General features: G+C 42.0%; 1 protein-coding gene across 3 annotated transcripts in view; it reads right to left on the reverse strand.

The window, feature by feature from the left end:
- FBXO3 (F-box protein 3) overlaps positions 1-20,668 on the reverse strand; it is a 60,717-nt gene extending 40,049 nt beyond the window's left edge. For 2 of the 3 annotated variants that reach the window (XM_077818528.1, XM_077818527.1), the window contains exons 1-7: positions 20,510-20,666; positions 18,636-18,725; positions 13,868-14,031; positions 8,977-9,091; positions 6,186-6,390; positions 3,291-3,336; positions 128-212 (exon numbers count right to left, since the gene is read on the reverse strand). In XM_077818528.1, coding sequence (XP_077674654.1) covers positions 128-212; positions 3,291-3,336; positions 6,186-6,390; positions 8,977-9,091; positions 13,868-14,031; positions 18,636-18,725; positions 20,510-20,610 — 806 coding nt within the window. In that variant the 5' untranslated portion in view covers positions 20,611-20,666. Of the gene's footprint in view, positions 1-127; positions 213-3,290; positions 3,337-6,185; positions 6,391-8,976; positions 9,092-13,867; positions 14,032-18,635; positions 18,726-20,509 lie in introns of all 3 variants that reach the window. The other variant, XR_013346333.1, reaches the window with a different exon arrangement.
- Between the last annotated feature and the right edge of the window lie 772 nt (positions 20,669-21,440).

Here is a 21,440-nt window from a genome sequence, read left to right on the forward strand (position 1 = left end):
CCATTAACCCTCACACCACACATCCATACCCAGCTGTCTGGAAAAAAAAAAAAAATCAGCATTTAAAGAAAAGATTGATTTTCTCTGCCTTGTAATTATGCTGCACTACAGATCAAAGTCACGATACCTGAAAATCTGGTCCCTGATGATGGGATAGCCACCTGTTACGACATTGTTTACATAAGATGTGAACCATTCCAAATAAGAAGTACCTAGATGCCAAAGAGGGAAAGTTTTACAAAAGCAGGTACTCTTATAGTTAAGCCAGTTATAATATTAACTTTCTTTTTAACATAGGCATTATAAAAGCTAGTAGGCCTTAATATAAACAAATTCCCAGACCTCTGTAGCTGAGTAACTCATTCCTCATCCTGCTCTATTCAAAACACTGAACTCTGCTTTTGCTGGGAACCTAATTGTGGCTTAAATGGTTTGCTTGTCATCCTCCACTCACTGTGTCATAGCTAAAATGAGACTGTATACTCTTCAGGCCAGGAACCATGGCTTTCTATTTACATTGTGAAGTACCTCACCCAATTCTGGATGCTTTTATACTTCAACTGCCTTTTAGACCTTTACTGGTACTCCCATGATTTAAGGAGGTGATGTTGGCTTTACAAGTAATGTAATTACTATACCTATTTCTTAGGCACTATACTCCACACTTAATCCAATATACTATTTGCTAAAGCTGGTAGGTCTATTACTGGACCTACAAGCTTGGTTTTGTTTTGTAGGTATCTGCACATATATATATGGTATTAAAATTCCTAAGAAATCTATAAAATTTTGTAAGTTTCTGTACTCCCAAGAACAAAGCTGGACAGTAGGGTGGAAGCATGTGCAACATGCACACCTGTTACCACCACAAGCTCAGAGCTCTGGATTTATAGGTCACCCAATATAGAAACTGAGATTTTCAAAAACTTGCAGTCATCACTTTGAGAGCAGCTGGATTTATCAGGATCAGTAAAAAATTCATTATTGGGCAGATTCAACCTTGACAGAGTCCCTTTAATGAACAAAGTCCTCAAAGACAAGACATTATCCTCTATAAGTGAAATAAGCTATAGGTAATTCAATTAATTCAAGGAACATATTATGGGTTTTAGTAATGGAAGATCAATAGTTCTTTAAATTTTGGTTTATATTATTGATGTGAAATGTTTATTTTTAAGTTAATAATTTAATAATATTCTATTTCTCCCAAGCTACACAGGGTTGCTATGGCACAAAGCAATAATTAACATAATTTACTCATCTCTTGTTCCTAATTTTGCCCTAAAAAGCCACTTAATTATTTGTACTGTCCTGCCATCTTTGGGGCTCCTCTGTTGCTTAGTAGTCTCCAATAATTTCTCTTCTCCATTTTCCTTCTTCTATCACCCACCCAATCATCTTCAACATTTTGTCTTGGCCTTGAAATGCTAGAGTTTGGGGTGCACACTGACTATACTGATTCACTCTGCAGTTTGAACACTTGGTTTTTAGATGAAAGTAGGAAATACTTAGATTAATCTTCTCATCTACATGGAATGTGTTGTGCCAGCATACTCATCCACACAACTGGAAGTCATTGTTTCCATAAGACAAGGCCAACCCAAAGTAATAATTAACACTAGATCACTGCAGTCACTATCTCTAAAACAAATCTCCCTCACAAATTGCAAATAATTAGAATAGTACTTTGAACTTCTACAACACCTTTCATCTGAAGATTTCAAAGCACGAGACAGTAAACCTCAACACTCTTGTGACGAAGACGACAGAGTGATTTCATCACCCAGCACTGCAATACAGCTACCTCTGGGGTGGAATAAGCGACGGATTTTCCAATACACAGCCACTGCAAGTCCAAAATTGCAGGACTAGAAAGTATTAGTAAGAGTTTCTCTCTCCTACTTTTACCCACAAGTGAAAGCATTATAGCATGGCCCAGTGGGGCTGTTACTCATCATTGGTGTTGCAATAGAAACAACCTGTGATGCAGGTTAGCACAGATTATGCATATTAATGGAAGTCTAAATTAAGGCACTGTTTTCACTCAACAGGAAAGCAGTTCAGTTAGTTGAAGGCTTCCATAGCCAATAGCTAGCCCTATCAAATTCACCATCCATTTTGGTCAATTTCATGATCATAGGGTTTTTTTTAAATTGTAAATTTCATGATTCATGGGGGCCCAGCTGTGAAGGCAGAACTGCCGCCAGCAGCAGTGCAGAAGTAAGGATGGCATGGTATAGTATTGCCACCCTTACTTCTGTGCTGCTGCTGATGGGACACTGCCTTCAGAGCTGGACGCCTGACCAGCAGCTTCTGCTCTCCAGCCATCCAACTCTGAAGGCAGTGCAGAAGTAAGGGTGGCAATACCACAATCCCCCTATAACAAACTTGTGACATCCCCCCAACCCCCTTTTGGGTCAGGACCTGTAGTTTGAGAAACACTGGTCTCCCCTGTGAAATCTGTATAGTAGGATAAAAAGTACACAAAAGAGCAGATTTCACAGGGGAGACCAGATTTCACAGTCCGTGACGCATTTTTCATGGCCACGAATTTGGTAAGGCCCTACCAATAGCCTTCAGTAGAAAAGGGAGGTGTGGGGGGGAAGATGAGAGAAACTTCCTACTACAGTCCCAGCCCATGTCAACAGATCATCACAAGGATTCTATAGTCATCAAGTAATGAATCTGAAATCTTCCTCTCCCCTCTTTTATGCTTTGAACAATGCAGTTAGAGAGAGAACCTGAAAAATCCAGGAACATTTTCCTTTTCAGGTATGGTTACATTTAGAAGAATGTTTCACTGGGAGGCACAATATATACTGCAACCTGTGATATGGTTGCAAAGGCTACTAAAAAATCCTTCTCCCAGGCTACAGTTCATGGTGTTTTTGAACCACCTGTCTCCGACAGCTCCTCTGATGGTTACCCTAAAGGTGGCTATATATTTTGTCAGACTGACCAGTGTGTTGAATAATTCAAAAACAGAGGTGTGACAAGCATTAATAGGGAAATAAAACTGTTTTAGAACTTATTTCAGTTAATTGTTCAAGTTCCAATACTGGTTATAGGTTTCTTAGGAGTAAGAATACATGTACAAGTTTAGTGCTTACTCTGTGAAGGTCAAAATGTTCTGCACACGTACTAACCAGCTCACAGCATATGTATATTATTTATTAATATATGCAACTTAAGACAATGAAATGGTTAGATATACTGGCATCTATAAACGAGGTATTTTTTGCATGAATCCCCCTCCCCCACCACACACACACCCCCCGACATGCTCTTACCTGTAATGAACATATCAATAGCAGATGGATTACGGGCCATCTGATCCTAGAAAAGGAACAAATATTAAATGTTTTTTCTTGACATCCTAAATACCTGGATATTTTCCTAGTATTATCTAGGCCCAAATCTAGCTTCTTCAACAGAGCATCCAAATCCCACAATCAGATGTTCAAATCACTATTTAAGACACAAATGTCTGTCCCATGTGTCTATGTGCCAAGTTGAGCATTCAAACACACACACAATCTGGACATTCCACTAAGGTGATCACATTTGAAAATTAGACTTCATGCATCATTTAAAAAAAAAAGAAACAGCCTTAGAATAATCTGAAAACTAACTCCACCTCATTTTTAGAACTCCCATCTTTACATTCCTTCCTACCAAAGGGTCTGTATTGTCTCCAGAGGAACAAAATATTAACATTTAAATGCCTTCAATTTCTCATAATAAAGTCCAGGCAAAATAGACATTTAGCATAACATAAAGGTGTACAAGATTTTTCTCCAATCCCCCCCATCAATGTCAGGTGACTAGAACTCCCATTGCTACATATGAGGAAAATAACTAGGGATCCAGCAGGGTAAGGTTCTATAATAAAGTCTGTTACTTGAGAGTTCCAAGCTCCCAGTATCTTTCTTTAGGAATTTGTGCTGAATGCCCTGGACAGCTAGAATTAGGTCAGTAGTTTCAACAACTGCTTTTCAAGGGGTTTTAGCTTAATTCCAATTCAAAATTAAGACTCAAACTGTAGCCAAGGTATCTGTTGTTGTTGCTTGTCATTACAGTTTTACTGTGATGCCAAGTAATATGTACTGCAATAATTTTAGTAGTGAGAATAATGAATAGTTTAATCTTGCTTTTGAGCGTTTTAGACTTAACCTTGGTGTATGTTTTTAAAATGCACAGTTTAGAAAATAATGCACAACCTGACCAGGTAGGAAGTTGTAACACAAATATATTAAAAGTTAACTTATAATTGCTACTGCTGTAAACTCAACCTGGAATAGGGAAGTCAAGCCGAGTTCACCCTGTGAATTTTCCACAGATAGTACTAAACTCCAGTTGTAGATTTTGTAAATAATTTTATTGGTGACAGTGGACAAGCTGCACTGGCTCAGCAATGCTAACTAGAGTAGAAAAAATATATTTTTATCAATAAAATAGAACACAGATAGCAGATCCACTTATTAAAGAGAGAACTTAATCCCTTTTCTTGGCTTGATTCCCCCCACACACTAATGAGATTGAGGGCTTGTCTACGCTACAGCACGGGGTCGATCTAAGATACACAACTTCAGCTACGTGAATAGCGTAGCTGAAGTCAGCGTACTCAGATCTACTTACCGTGGTGTCTTCACTGCAGTAAATCGACAGCTGATGCTCTCCCGTAGACTCTGCTTGCGCTTCTAGTTCTGGTGGAGTACCGGAGTCGATGGGAGAGCACGCAGTGGTCGATTTATCGCATGATAAATCGACCCCCGCTGGATCGATCGCTGGCTGCCAATCTGGCGGGTAGTGTAGACAAGCCCTGAGGAGTAAACTCCACTGAAAATCAATGAAATTATACCAGTGCAAGTGAGAGCAACCAGACTCTGATATTAGGGTGTTGCTATTGCTGTAGTATCTGAAACAATTTTATAAAGCTTTAATAGATTTAAATCGTTTTTCTGTTCTTTCACTGTAGAGTAAGCATTATATATTTCCCAAAAAGATCATACCCCATTTTTTCTTTGTTTTGCTCTTTCTAGAAAAGAGACCTATAACTCACTGCTAAATCCAAAGTCTCCCACCATGCAAAACAAAGCTTAACAATGAAAAAGTGTGACTTGCTGAAACAGACTGGGACAAATTCATGGCTGCCGTAATTCTACCAAATTAAATAGATTAGAGCAGGAATAAATTTGACCATAGAAGTTGGCTACAATCATTGCTACTGGGGGAATTCTGCACCAAAAAATTAAAAATTCTGTGCACATTTTAAAATTCTGCAAAATTCTACAAATTTTATTGGTCAAAATAACACTACATAAATCACAAGTTTCAATTATTTTGGTAATTTCAAATACCTGTCAGCAAGTATGTCTAACAATATAGACATACAAAAATTCGCCTAGGAGTAGAGAGTTAAAGAAACCCCTATGACAACCCAGTTCCTGTTTCTCTGCCCCTTCCCCTCAAGGGGGCGGACACCAGAAACCTCTCCCCCACAAAGCCCACCTGTGGGGCCCCCCACACTGCAGCCAATACACCCAAACCTCCTCCTCCTCAGAGCCCAACCACGCCCTCCCCATCAGCCCAGATACCCCACCTCACCCCCAGCTGCAGGGTCCCCCGCCCCCCCGAGCCCAGGGATCCAGAGGGAGAAACAGCCTGATGCTCCATTCCACATTTGCACACAGTTTCCTGCACTCTGCCCTCTCCTTCCCTCAGGGCATGCTAGGAACTCTCTAGCTCTCTCCCCCAGCAGTGTCTTCTATGTGCAAGCTGGGCTCTGCCAAGTCCACTGACCCCCTAGCAGAGGCTAGCAGCACTGCAGCCCGTTTCTTGTGTGTGTGGGGAGGGGGGTGGGGGGGGGATTCTGCATGCACAACGTTAATTTCTGCAAAATTCCGCACTGCGCAGTGTCACAGAATTCCCCCAGTAGTAACTACATTACACACTAAGGTCACTGTTGTGTTAAATATTCTTCTTGGTAATTTTGGTGTACACCTGAGGGCAACTCAAAGACAGCATCATTTTTATTTACTAGTTAAAAAGCTCTCAGTCATAGTATAAAGAGCATACGCTCATTAAACTGTGCACACTATATATTTCACTTCTTATAAACATGCAAAGGACAAATGCCAGTTTTTTCAAAAAGATACATTTATAAACAAACATTTCTTCCTTACTGGACATTGGTAGAAGATCTCATATTTATTACGACCCTCCACACACTCCAGTGCCATGTATTGACTCAGGCCAGTGTGAATGCAAAAGGTGAGAGGAAGACATTGTTTCAAACCAAGACGCTGTTGAAATCCTCCAGCTGCTGTGTCAATATCCAATAAATCCTCAGAACGATAGTGATTGGATAGTGCCATACTTCCCATCAACCTTAGAAGGACCAACAAGAACAAAAATAGAAACAATGAATACTTGATTAACAATGCAAAGATAGCTTTTACCTTTTACTCAGTGAATAACTCCTCCTTCTAAGGTCTAATTCTGCCATCACTACTAGGCATAAAACTTATACCCAGAGAAGCCTGAACTGTAATATTTTCAACAGAATCAGGTCCTCAATTCGTAAGACCAGCCTTACTGATTTTTTTTTTTTTTTTGCAGGGTGGGTTTAACAAATATTGTCTTGCTCATTTTCCACGCTTAGCACAGGAAGAAAGGGGATTCTTGGCCATTCTGGTGACTGCCAATTGCCTCACAAGTTAAAGCAGCCTCAGGCCATCTGTTCACCATTGAAATAGCATAATAGGGCAGCTTCACAAGGCAGAAACTGGGACTATGTTTTGCATCAACTCCTTTCAGTACTAAAACAAATATTCATGAATACTTGGTTTCTATAGGCCAAGAAATTGTCAACTTTAGTAACAAATATTTGACAAGACACATTGTTACCTAGATTAATTCACAAAATGAGTTGAGACTGAAGCCAGATATAAGAAGTTAATAAAATTAAACAACTCTGCTCATCCCTTAAGAATAGTTACAGAAACAAGTCAGCAATTTTTAACCAGATACATATTTATGGATCTACACTTAGGGTTTACATAGCCTTGAAGATTATTCAGTTACATTTGGAAGGAAAAGAAAACCCCCATGAAGCATGCTTCTCTTTTTCATCAGTAGAGCCTGTGAAAAATATTTCACATTGAGCTGGCCAATCTGCCATAGGTTATAAACACACACTAAATCCAAAAAAGCACACACCTGAAACCACCATGAAAACTTTGACATGCAGTGTGTTAAACACCACAAAAGTTTGCAGATTGCAGCATTCTGATTATTGTTTTCTGGCACAATTTGACTGACATCCTGCAGTAGCTCTATACGTACAAATATTTCCAATACAGTTGGGCTGGTGAGAGATACGTTTGTTGGAAGACATTGGAAAGAGTTTTAATTCTAATGCAATGTAACTGGTAGGCAGAAAGGAGGAAGAATCACACAGTGCCTAGTTCAAGTTATACGTTTTAGAGCTAAGAACAAAATAAAACAAAGAAGTCAAGAGAGCTTTCAGACTTTTAGCTTGCTTTAAAAAAAACAGGGAAAGAGTTAGTAGGATAAAAAAAGTAAACTGTCTCAGCATGAAGCCCTAGTTACTCCAAAGCATTGCAAAAGCAGGACACTCTTTATGTGGCAGGTAAACAGCTTTGGAAATTTCTGAAGTGTAAAAACCAACACTGATCAGATCCTTCAAGAAATGGTTTTAAGTCTTTCACTATTTTCTCTCAAAATGTGCAGTTTGGATACATTAGTAATATTAAGCCAGGATTTAATAGGCCTTGAGGGTCATACTAGGATAGCATTTCCAGAAGTTTTCACCATTTCCTGACCAATTCCATTACATCAGTGCTTGGCACTTGGCTTTTTTTGTTAAATCACTTACTTGCCCACAGAGGGGAGATTTTCAAAGGGGAACAAGGCATGTCACTCCCATTGCCTAATTCCCTTTTGAAAATCTCTTCTAGAATACCTACTTGTAAAAAGTTCAAGTCATCCTCAGGAATATGCAGAATTGACCGGTTACTTTTTACACACCTGGAGCTAGGGTTGGGGGTAAAAGATACCAAAAAAGGCTCCAGCTGCCATCCAGTGAGAAGTTAGAGGTGCCACAAACATGCAAATGCCAGCTCAAAACACACACATACACCTCAAATCCCCATCATTTTCTATCAACATACCATTCTTGGCAGTATTTCTACCACTCATGTCACTTTCCCTCAAATACAGCCCAGTGTGCTAAACATGAGAGGCTTGAAGGTGCACTTTTTCTGTGTCTGGACAATATGCAATAATGTTTAATCACTTGCTTAGGACATCAAGAGCTGTCAGTTTTACATTTCAGGGAAACGTCATCTTTTCAGTAATAAGGAAAATTTAAAAAATATTTCTCTTTTGTAGGGTGCAAAATTTCTATTCTATCCTTTTGCTTTTCCAGTGGTTCCACCTCTCCCACTTAAAACTATTCTTCGATTGCCAGGTCTGAAAATTAGTTCCCTGACCATTTTATCACATTTTGCAAATTCTGGTTACAAAATAGGTTAATTCTGCCCTCGATTACAACACAGAGCATACAGAGTAATTCTGTAAACATTGGTGTAATTGAGGGCCGTAAATATCCAGGGCTAAAATTTTGCTGATTATCAAAGGTAAAACTTTCAAAAAGCATTCAAGTCCCATTTTCGAAAGTGACTTGGGCATTTAGGATCCTAGCTCCATTGGCAAGACACTTAGATGCCTAGGTCCCACTGCTAAGGCACTGCTAACAGTGGGACATAGGTTCTTGTGAAGATTTTACCCAAAGAACATAACAGCTAACTTCTATACTGTATATAATATTTTGGATAGCCTGCTTAGCAGGCATTCCAATCCTCACTCCATGTCTCAGTTTAACTGAACTGGCCACCATGAAGAAAAAGAAATAATTAAATAATGGAATTGATAGCAGGTTTAACTCCTTACCCAGGAACAACTAGTTTCTGTCCATTATGAATACGAAATGAACATCGATAATCATCAGGGAGTTTGCAGCCTATTTGTGCTTCCACAGCATCTAGGTCTTCCTCCTGCACACTATCTGCAAACACATTAAAAACAATTTTTGTTTAGGTGGTAGCTTCAGACAACAGAAACAAGAACTGTCGCTTCAGAAATCATCTCAATAAATTGCTTAAGGTACTTGCCTTTGTGTAAACCCCTCTTAAAATTCAATTGGATTATGCCTGACAAAAATTGGTGGATCTCTTAAGACAACTAGAGACAAATGATGCTTTCATTTACACAGTTGCAACCCTTTTGGCTTCAATGCAGCCTAAATCATTTCACTGGAGCTGCACTGCTGTATGTCAGAGCAGAATTTGGCCTAACTGTTTAAGTTTTTCAGTGTATATAAAACTCCCCACTGTGTTTTCCACTGGAAAATGTGGAATGCATCCAATGAAGTGAGGTGTAGTTCATGAAAGCTTATGCTCAAATAAATTTGTTTGTCTATGCTATAATGGCAACAGCAAATGTACAATGAATTGGGGAAAAAAAATCGGTTTATTTTAAAGCCCCTCTAGTCACCACCAAGTTTCAACTGCATTTGATATTACAAAAGTGCAGTGAATTAAAAAAAACAATAACACAAAACAAAAAAAAACAACACTTTTGTTTTAGGTGCAGTATTATTTGACATTTAGTGCAAAAGGAAAACAAAAATACAAATAATGATCTGGCTCAATCATCCAAGAGTCCAGAAATTCAGAATTTAGGTTATTACTCTCCTTATGCATCCCATTGTGACTCTCTCAATTCAAAGTAGGATTTTTGATCACTTACTGTTAGGCACAAAAGAGAAAATAAGGACAGCATTATCTTAACTAGTACATCTTAGAACGTTCAAAATTCAGATTATTATTTGTACTACCAACTCCTCCTTCAAGCAAACAGCAAGTTTATTACTTGGTACTAACCCCAATAGTATGCTAGTGTGTGTTAGGTAACAGAGAATATCAGTATATCACAAATTTCAGAACAAGGGTTACTCATATAGCAGTAGTCTGTTTTTGCCTTCTAAGAGATCTCAACAATACAAATTTATCAGAAGTAGGTATTTCTTCAAGAGACTCACGTCAGGGTGAGTTTCAATAGCACTGGTTGGAGAAACAAAGTGATGCACCCTGAGACCTTCCCTAAAAGAAAAGAAACATCGCCCCCCACCACTAGAAGTTAGTTGATGGAGTCCTGACTCAGCCACTCTCAGCCAACCAAGTTGTAGCTCTACTTGCTACCATTAAAGAAGGTTCTGTGCAGATTTTATTTTTTGATCATTACCATAGAATTTAGAATTTTTCACTAAAGGAGGAGATGGCCACATTAAATTTCCAGCAAAAAAAAAAAAAATTACAAAAGCCAACCTTGGAGATGCTTCCGTTACTCTAAATTTCTGATATGGTGTCTCTTTTGGGATCTCAAAAGAAATCTGCTCTTCCCATTATATAAAACTGATAACGTTGCACATAGTGAACATTTCTCATGATTTCCTAGGGCTAGCCAACTACTCTCTCAATAGAGATATTCCATTTAATTTCAGTAGAATTGCTCCTGAATTTGGCCGTATCTTTATACAAGTAACTTAAAAGTTTTGGGCTCAATCCAGGGACAACAGGATGAAATTCTATAGCCACTGTTATACAAGAGGTCAGACTATGTGATCTAATTGTCCTTTCTGGCTTTAAAAATCTATTACTGAATTAAAGCATATTTAGAAAATTAAGGTACCCAAAACGCAACATTTAATAGTCATCGTAAGTAGTTACGAACCTGTTTTCCAAATATTTCTAATAAAAAAATCACAACCTAGTAATCACCAAGAGTAACCCCCCCGAGGGGAAATCTCTCTCTGTAGGAGCGGGAATTTCTTCTCTGCTTCTGAGCTTTGCTATTCCACACCCCATCTTGAGCCAACAGCTCAGCACAGCTTCAGGTCAGTTTCACACAGAAGACTGAAATAAGCTTGAGGTGGTCTGAGTTCTTTTGGATTTATATGGAATAGGACCAAATAGATACCTACAAACCTGCTTGGGTCATTTTATGTTACAAAATAATTAGAAGCCCTTAAAAATATTTAAAATCAATTCAATTTGGCTCATAGACTCTGATGTTACAAGCAAACTTTCATAATAAGACAAAGTTAATATGAGGCTACAGATGATTTTTTTTTTAAAAAAAGAGAATTTTAGCTCAAAGCCACTTGATTAAGTATTTGTTATGCAGAGATGTTTTCAATTAGGTCTTCAAAACAAACTTATGAATATAAGAAAAATATAGGACACAAAGGAACACTGAGAAGTTATGAAGTCCAGCCCCCAACACTGAGACAGGACCAAGTATACCTAGACCATCCCTGACAGGTGTTCGCCCACCTGATCTTCAAAATCTCTGATGATGGGGATTCCACAGCCTCCCATGGAAGCCTATTCCAGAACTTAACTAGCCTTACAGTTAGAACGTTTTTCCAAATATTTAACCTAAATTTCTCACTGCAGATTAAGCCCATTACTACTTCTCCTGCCTTCAGTGGACAAGGAGAACAATTGATCATGATCATCTTGATAACAGCCCTTAATATATTTGAAGACCGTTATCAGGTCCTCCCCAAGTCTTCTTTTCTTAGACTAACCATGCCCAGTTTTTAACCTTTCCTCAAAGGTCAGGTTTCCTAAACCTTTTATCAGTTTTATTGCTCTCCTCTGGATTCTAATATGTCCACGTTTCCTAAAGTGTGGCACCCAGAAGTGTACACAGTTCTCTAGCTGGGGACTCACCAGTGCTGAGTAGAACAAGACAATCACCTCCTGGGCCTTACATACAACACCTCACACCCCAGAAGATTTGCCTTTTTTACAACTGCACCACATTGTTGACTCATTCAATTTGTGATCCATTAAAACCCCCAGATCCTTTTCAGCAGTACTACCGCCCAACCATTTACTTCCCATTTTGTAATTGTGCATTTGACTTTTCCTCTTTAAGTGTAATTCTGTGAAGACAAGTGAAAAGTATTTCTTCTTGTTGATTTCAGACCAATTCTTTAATTTGTCAAGTTTGTTTTGAATTCTAATCCTGCTCTCCAAAGTGCTTGCAACCCCACACAACTTGGTGTCATGCGTAAGTTTTATAAGCGGACTCAACTGTATTATCCAAGTCTTGAAATGAAAATATTAAATAGTACAGTCACACTATTATGACATCCGGACAGGCATTAAAACAATACCCCTATTTAATTACAGGATAGGTGCAGTATAGGCAAAAGCAACGTAAGGTTTCCACACTGTATGGCATCTTTTATTCAGTAAGAAGGCAGTTACATTTTCACAGTAATTCAATCTTTGGCCCCTTTGCCGAGGCTGCCAACAAATATATAGCGCTTTGTGCAACCTGGACATTCATCCTCTGGAAATTAGGCTGGGACAAACACACACCATGTTTAACGTAGGCCAACAGCCACAAGGTAGTATTAACTATTGGTGAATGTAGTAACCAGGGAGGGATTTGAACCAGACACCTAGCTGTGAAAGACTAGCCAGATACAAGAAAACCCACACACCACAAAAAGTAGTTAACATGGAGTTAAGATTGCAAGACCTCAACCCTATGTTAGGTGCTAACGTGGCCCCTATTACTGCAGTATGCAAGTTTCTTGATCTTCAGTGTACTCATACTCAACACCTCTGAGGTAGGAAGTGCTATTATCCCCATTTTACAGATTAGGAAATTTCACAGAGACACACTAAGTGACTTGTCCAATGTCACACAGGGAGTATGTGGCATAGTAGGGAATTGAGCCCAGATTGTCTCCTGAGTCTCAGACTAGCAGCCTAGCCATCCCTTCCTCTACACTACCGTGAGCTCTTCTCCTTCTAGAAGATGAGAGTTTGGCTGTGATTTTCAAAGGAGCCTAAGAGAATTAGGCAGCCAAGTTCCCTTAGGCTCCTTTGAGCATCCCAGCCTAGATTCCTAAAATTCAAACATTCCAAAACAAAGATATGTAGAGTTAAGAATATTAACATAGAAAAAACATGATACAAATATTAGAAAACCAGGAAATACAGAGTGACACTTCCCACACAATAGCCATACAACCTTAACTTAGGCCTTTTGATCCCTGCCCCAAGGATTCACTGAGGGAAATTATAATACCTCACCCCTATCTCAGCCTTTTTGAAACCTGATCTTGGCTACCAGGCTACAAGTGCTCCCCAAGTTAACAGTGCTGCAGAGAGCACAGTAAGGGGTCTGCAGGAGTGTATGAACAGCAGTGCCAATTGGGTGTTGAGGAAGGCACAGAGGAAGTAGCCAGGTTTTGTCACTGCTCTAGAATCTGTGCTGCCTATCAAGAGTTTCCTAGCTGAATTTACGATGTTTGTTTTACCAATGACACTTAGTGGGCCTGACTACTTGAAAAATCACCCCCTTTGCTCTCCACCTCCCCGTGATAACTCTTAAAAACACTTATGCCAATTTAATAGGGAGGGGGCTACTAGCATCAGGTCACTCTTGTGCAGGGGCTCAACTTTGAACCTTGCTTCATGTCTTGGTTCACTTGACCCTGGACTGAAGGCCTTCAGGACAGGAAATGGGCCCACATGTTATCTCAGACTTGTCCAAGAAGTTTGGAAATTCAGTGAGGAACAGAGGGAATAAAGGGACCAAGTCTAAGATTGGGGATAATCTTTTTTGGAGTTCAGTTTGATAGAAGTTGGCACTTTTGTTTATGCAGTGCACCCAGATTATGCAGTGGGTGTAAAACTTTAAAAAAACTATACAAATATCTTGGTTTTAAAAAACAAAAATAATGTTTATACAATACCTTTCAAAGAGCCAATCATCCGGGGACACCGCTGTCCCAAGTACCTCTCTAGATCATCCCAGGCTTTTTTAAGTGTAGCATAATATTGAATATACCTTCCTAAATCAGAGTAAATACTTATGAAGATAGCCTTCCAGCTCTGATTTCTCCGAGTCTTCTCTGCGCTGAACAGACAAGAATAAAAATACGATAAGTTTCTAGTCTAGAAAATTCACTTTAAAAACAATATGTTATTGCTTAGGCAGTTAGGGTTCTCCTAGGTAATATGGTAACATTAGGTTATAACAGTGTACATAGATACACTTCAGTCCTGTGAAGGTACAGATGCTCAACTAATTCATGGAACTATTCAAATTTTTAATTTCCTTTGGAAGTAATTACATTTCAGCCAGTCATCTTTTCTAGGGAAAATTCAGTTATGTTATTTCTTTAGAGGACTATATGCCATTATTAAACTCAGGAACTTGCAGAAAACTAAATCAGATCAATTTAACTTGCACGTGCAGAGGGCATTTAAGTTAAAAATAATTCCAACCCTGCAGTCCTCTCTCAATTTTGCCTAAATAAGGACTGTGGGACCAGAAACCTGGTCACAAAACACAGAAGTGACAATTAAAATAAAGATTTCATGTGTAGATGAGATTTTATTTTCCAAAGAGCACCTCCTGCAATAAAAAACCAAACAAACGCTCATTATAAATTGAGACAAATAGCAGGGGATTCAGCTTTTATTCATTTGTAGAACAGCAATGAACATTTTGGCATTTAAGTCACAAATAAACTCAGTCTTCAGAGAGTTTACAATCTAAAAAACAGATAGAGAAGACGGGACATATTAAGACAAACAGAAGGTAATAACTTGGAAGGTTTATTAATTGTTATCAATTCATTCTTGTAAACATCATAAAAGAAAAGTCTCTGAAAGGAGATGAGTGAGGAAAAGGTGGTGGGAGCATGGTTAGGGAAAGCACGTGGCCTTATTTAAGTTTTCAAAATAGTTCCCATAAAAATCAGACTTAAAGAACGACCATGAATCAAAGTAAGGAACACTGAAAATGAACTCTCAAAATAATTCTCTCTTTAGACCTTTTTATTCAAGGACGGATGTTTAAGATCGGACCAGCATGCCAGGCACTGCCATATAGGAGGCTCAGATACAATGATATGTCCCATCCACCAATGCTGACTGTTGAAAGTTCTGCCAGGATTGAATGGTCCTGAGCTGCTAGAGGGCTGGAACCAGTGGCAGATTAACACAGTCCCATGGGACCCATGTCCAGGGACCCTGGCCAATTTGGGGGCGCCTGCAGGAGCACTAGAATCTTTATAGAAGTGTGTGTGTGTGTTGCGAGGGACATGACGACACAGGGCTGGAATTGTGGCCCTGTCTCCTACTCTTCACCCTGGGGCCCTGTCCCGGCCAGATGTTGGAGCCGAGCTGTGGTAAGAACTGTTCAGGAACCCTGGGCTGCTGTAGGGAGCCTCAGACCCTCCACCTGCCCTGGGTGGAGGGCCGGGATGCCCGAGAGCAGCCCCAGACCCATGTACCTGAACCCCAGGTGCACCACCCAGGGCAGATGGAGTATCCAGGCTCCCTAGGTGGTTCTTACCACTGCCAGACTCTGGCTTCAGGCCTGGCCAGGGCCTTGGAGAGGGAAGAGGAGCAGGGGGCAGAGCCATAATTCCAGGTGAGTGGGAGCTAAGGCCAATCTCAGCCCTGAACCGGGAAGAGGTTGGCACTACTAGCAGGGGCTGTACTTTCCAGCTGTGGAGCTGATGAACACCTTATCAGCTCCCTTGCTGTGAAGCACAGCCCCTGCTGCTCTGCATCTGCCCGAGGCTACTACACCCATGTTAAAAAGTGGGCAAGCATTGCTCTCCCACTTTTAGAAGGGGGGAGGGCCATGGCCCCGCTGGTCCTCTCTGGTTCCGGCCCTCTTAGCTCTGCCAGGGTGTTGGGGGCCCAAATGTTCTTTGTGCCCAGGACCACAATAAATCTTAATCCGCCTCTGGCTGGAACTGTTGACCAACCAATTGAGGAGCAAAACTAGCTAGCTCTCTTAAGAGAGTTCTTAGTCAAAAGGATGCTGTGACAGGTTTCCCTCTGGGGTGCCATCTTGAACTGGGGTTCAACTGAGTCCTCCAACCCACCAGCCTGGGCTCCCCCTCTGACTGTCCTGCTGTGACAAGCTGTAGACCACTCCCAGTCCTACACTCCCACCAGCATTCACACAGGCAGGGACACCCAGCTGCAGTTACACGCAAGCTGAACAGTCACTGCATGAACCGGCAATAGAGAGGCTACAGCCAAAATAATCCCAGCTTCCCAGCCTAGGACCCCAGAGCTGTACCGCCTGAACTCTGGCCCATATGAATGCATTACTGGGTTCGCCCTTCCCTCAGTGTGGAGGGGAACATGCAACATGAGTTGAGAACATGCAAGTTGAGATTTTTCACCAGACACTTCACTTAAAGATACACTGGTTTAGATTAAAACATAAAACAAGTTTATTAACTACAAGATGACATATTTTAAGTGATTATAAGCAATAGCAAACAGATCAAAGTGGATTACCTAACAAAAACAAAATTGCACATTAAGCCTAAGATACTAGAAAGACTTGATATGATCAGCAATTTCTCACCCTGATGATATAAGCAGACTTGCAGATTCTCAAGGCACATGCTGCACTTGTTTTGAACCTTGGGCTCCCCAAGTTGTTTCATATGGTGGGAACCCTTTGTTTCAAAAACAGTTCCCAACCCAGCATGTAGAAAAATACAGGTACCCAAAATGGAGAATAGTGTCATGTGGTCTGGTCACATGCTTTTGCATGCCCTTCTAAGTCATAAAAGCCATTACTCACAGAATGTCTGCAGCATTCTCAGGAAGGCTCACCAGGTGGGGGATAAGCTTCTCTTAAGACCTACTGTTTTTCCTAATGGCCCATTACCCTGAATGGGCCCTTCACAACCAGCTATCTAGACTGGAAGCATCTTGCCTAGTGGGTGTCACCCTAGTGTAACTACATTTGAAATACAGATACACAGTAAATAGTCATAACTTTATATACAAAAATGATACATGCATTCAAATAGGATAACTGTATTCAGAAAATCATAACCTTTCCAATGACACCTCACGACTCATCTTGTACAAACTGCATCATAATTATATCATAATTGTACTCCCATGATGAATATCGGGTGTAGTGTTACAGATGCCATCTTGGTAGAAGCTGAGGGGGAGGACTGGCAATACTGGGTATGCATGAAGGGAAACAGCAACAAAATTCTCCATTTTGTATGTTTGCACTAAGTTGCTTTTAGGCTGTTCTATTCAAAATGGGCAGTTTCTTGTCTCTCATTCAGCCTTCAGATGTGGAAATAACAGGTTAGTTATATTTTAGAGGGAAGGCCATTTCCAATACTACAAAGCATGTAAAATGTTAGGATGTGCTTCTGCATTTATCGATTCTTAGTTTGAATGAGAACATGTAAATAGAATACACTATCTATTTGAAAAATGGAAATATTCACAGTCATTTTATTTTCACAGATTGCAAGTAAAGTGACAGTGACCGTAATTTTATGATGCGTGCCCTCCATTCCCCATGTTCACCCACTCCATTTGTCATCATTTGTTGAGTTTTGCCTACATTTAGGTCCCAATCTCATTAGAGTCTCTGCCCTCTGCAGCACTTCAATTAAGTCAGTGGAATATTATCCATGCAAAGCATTTGCAGGATCATGGTCTTAATTTCTAAGTTCTTTGGAACAGGGACATCATTACTGAGGCTGCGAGTCTGTCACGGATGTCACAGCTTGCATGACTTTCCATGACTTCTGCAGTGGCTGGTGCTGGCCCAGGGGCTGCTTGAGCCAGGCAGCCCCTGGGCCAGCAGCAGCAGTTTGGGTGTGGGAGAGAGGCTCAGGACTTGGGGCAGGGGTTTGGGAGGTGTGGGGGTGCGCTTACCTGGGGTGGGGGGCACCCCTGCAGCTCCTAGGTGGTGGAGCGGTCTCCACACTGCCCAAGCACACAGACCCTGCTCACGCACACAGACCCTGCTCCCACTGGGCGCTGCCCTGGCCTAGCCCCTGCCTATGCCACCTAGGAGCTGCAGGGATGGAGCTGATAGGAAGCCCCACCACCACTCCCCCAGCATCAGCAGCGTCCCGGGTCATCTCCCCCAGCATCCACAGGGCCCCCAGACCACCCCGCCCAAGCACCCCCACCCAAGTTTTAGTCACAGTGAGTATTTTTAGTAAAAATCATGGACAGGTCATGGGCCATGAATTTTTGTTCATGGCCTGTGACCTGCCCAAGATTTTTACTAAAAATACCCATGACTAAAACATAGCTTTAATCATCATTTGTCTGAAAAGCACCACACAACATTGTGGCACTGTATAAAAATTATCTGAATTGCTCCCTGAATCCATCTCAAGTAGGAAGCCAAGGCATTCCTACAGAAGAGGCCAAATCCACCATGTAACATAGAAGTAACAATCTTAAACAAATCTCTGGGAGTATCTTTGAGAGCTGACATTAACTTTGTTCAGTTGATATCAGAGTACAGCTTATCTCACAACTTCTGTTAATATTGGATCTACAAAGCATTAAAGACCACAAGAGGCTATGAAGCATTTTGCAATGTTATTCTGAAAGGGCCTATGCAAAAATAGCACTGTTAACAAAATGAGCTGGTTAAAAAGAACTGTTCCAAACTAAAATTTTTGTTCATAAAGAAAGAGTGCCCATACTTACTCAGATAAAAGCCAGTATTTCCTGCAGTGTCTTTTCCACAATGGATCATGACTTGATAGCTGGTTTAATCTTCGACTTACATAGCAGCAGCTATAAATACAAGTCAGTGTTAAGTCTGATTACAAAAAGTAGTAAAATAACAAAGGACAAATGCAAGTCAAGGTATTAACATATTTAAGATTATATGTCATGAAATAAACGTTAAAGCTATAAAATTTTAACAAGTTTTAACTCCATTTTTAGGGAGTGCAAACAGTTTTAAATGTAATACAACTGTCATTAAAACATGCTGTAACAAGGCTGTCTTGTCCACATAAGCAAACAGAAGAAAACAAATGTTATACACCATGTTACAGAACCACATTTTTAAATCTTGGTAGATACCCAAGCAAGAACAGGGTTTTCTAAAATGGTTTATGACATTGGGGGGGGGGGGCTGCACCCCCTCCAGCCACAAAATAGTATTATGTTTGAGACAGTTGTTTGCACACTAAGTCATTTTTTCCCCAATTTTACTTTGTTATGAAGTTTCCTCAGCTTTGGGAAATTAGCCCTTTTAAAACACCAACTATACATATCACTGGATAGACCTATCCTCTGTTTGTCTATATTGAATCAGGTCATGATCACTAGTTCCTAGACAAGTATCAACTTCCAGGCAAGTGATGGATACATTGATTCATCTTTATCCACCACAATGATGTCCAAAATAAAGTTACCTCAAAAGTTATCTACACTTTTTAGAAACTAATGATATTTTACTACTGGCAGTGTAAGACCTCTAGCACACATCTCCCAAACTGAAGTTTCCCATAACCCCACAATTTCCTTTCCCACACATAATAGACGTGTGTGTAAGAAGTTAATCATCCTGTTCTCTCAGGGGATTTGTAACACTCCTGGCAAGTGCTCCTTCCACTGATCCATATGTATTCAACATCCTGAGTGAAAGTTAACAGGTAATGGGATCTTTAAAGTATAGTGCCATCCCCTACCTGTTATCCACTCTATCCTTCGGAAAAGTTATAATCAGCAATTTTAACATCCATTATATGGTTATCCCACCAGGTTTTAGTAATTAGAGATACAAGGTGAGTGAAATGGGTCCAATAAAAGATATTACCTTAACCACCTTGTCTCTCTAACAGCCTGGGACGAACACAGCTACAGCAACACGGTGTACAGGTTTCAATAAGTGTCACTTAAGTCAAGTTTCCACTCATAAGAATGTCCAGGGTTTCTTGCCTGGTACCCAAACTCGAAACGTCTTCTCTGTACACGGTTTGCCACCCCAACTCAGTGTGCTCACAGCACTGCCCAGCCTGAACTTGCACGAAACGTCTCCCTACAGCGTCCCGGGAAGCTGGAGTTGGGAGAGCAATGTTGGAGCACACAGGTGCGCAGAGGGCTGGACAGCAACCCAGTGCGGCTGTTCTGAAGCCGGGGCGGGGGGCGACGCACCTGGCCCGGCGCGGGTCGCCCCGCAGCAACACAGGACGGGGGGGGGGGGGCGCCGCCGCGCCGCGCACACACGCTGGGGCGCCGGCAGCGGAGAACACACCTGTTGACGCCTCATTAAGGGATCGCAAAACCCACTTGCTACGCTACCCTACGCCCCTCCCCCGTCCCGGGGCCCCCTCCGCCTGCCCGGCGACGCGCCGCACAGGCGCCGAGAGAGCACCCCGCTCCCCGGCAAGCCGCCCACGCCCCCAGGGGCCGCTACCGCCGGCCAAGGCGCGTGGGCGCCCGGGACACGCCGCGCCAGGGGCGCCGCCCCAGCCCCGCAGCAGAGGGCAGGTGGCGGCGAAGGAGCGTCTGGCCCCCAGCCTGCGGCCCGCAGCTCAGAGGCGCCCAGCCCCGGGGTCCCGCCCTACCTCAGGAGGTCCCGGTAGTCCAGGAAGCTCAAGATGAGCAGCAGCGGGTCGGTGGGCAGCAGCTCCAGGCTCAGGGGCTGCGGCTCCACGGACGCCGCCATCTTGAAAGGCCTCCCTCCCTCCGCGCCCGGCCGGGCCTGCTGCTGTTGCTGCTGCCCGGGGAGCCCCGCCCCTCACGCCGGTTTGTTATCAAACGCCGGGGGGGGGCTGGTAGGAGGAAGCTCTTAAAGGGCCCGCGCCTAACCCTGGAGCGCAGAGCGCCCTTCAGGCCAGCGGGGGCCCTGCAGGCCTGGCGGAGACTCCAAGGTGGGGGTCCTGCCCCACGCGTGGGCCGAGTCTTAAGTGCTGCTGGAACAATGTTTACAGTGGGGGTGCTGAAAACCATTGAGCCAAACCGTAAACCCTGCATATGCTGGAAACCACTTCAAGCCAGGGGGTGCTGCCACACCCCCAGCGCTCCTAGTTTCAGCACCTGGCTTGCCCCATGGGTTGGGCCTTCTGGGGAGCTGCAGTCACAAGAGTGGGCCCTTGCTTGTGGGGCGTCTTACCAGACATGTCAAGTCTCACTCATTGGGTGTGATGGTGAGAGTCACTGGTGAGCATGAAGCCTCACTCTCACAAGACACATGCCTAAGCTTAGCTCACTCAATTTGAGTAAACAGATAAAGATTTAAAGTATTTTTACTCAGGGACTGAAAGAGACAACAATACATCTGGGGACTCCGGCACGAGGTTTGGAGCTTGGTAATGGGTACTGTGGTAAGCATGGAGACAACAGGACCTTGTTGTATACAAGAGTGTGTGAGAGGAGAGAGAGGGCTATGTTGGAGGGGTGGCTTGTGTGTGAATACTTGATGGTCCAAAAAATATGAGTTTGCCCTAAAAATGAGCAAGACTTGATCGAAAGTGTGCAGGTTCAGCAAAATACAGT

Source organism: Eretmochelys imbricata, chromosome 6, assembly GCF_965152235.1.
Source record: "Eretmochelys imbricata isolate rEreImb1 chromosome 6, rEreImb1.hap1, whole genome shotgun sequence".
Classification (NCBI taxonomy): Eukaryota; Metazoa; Chordata; order Testudines; family Cheloniidae; genus Eretmochelys; species Eretmochelys imbricata.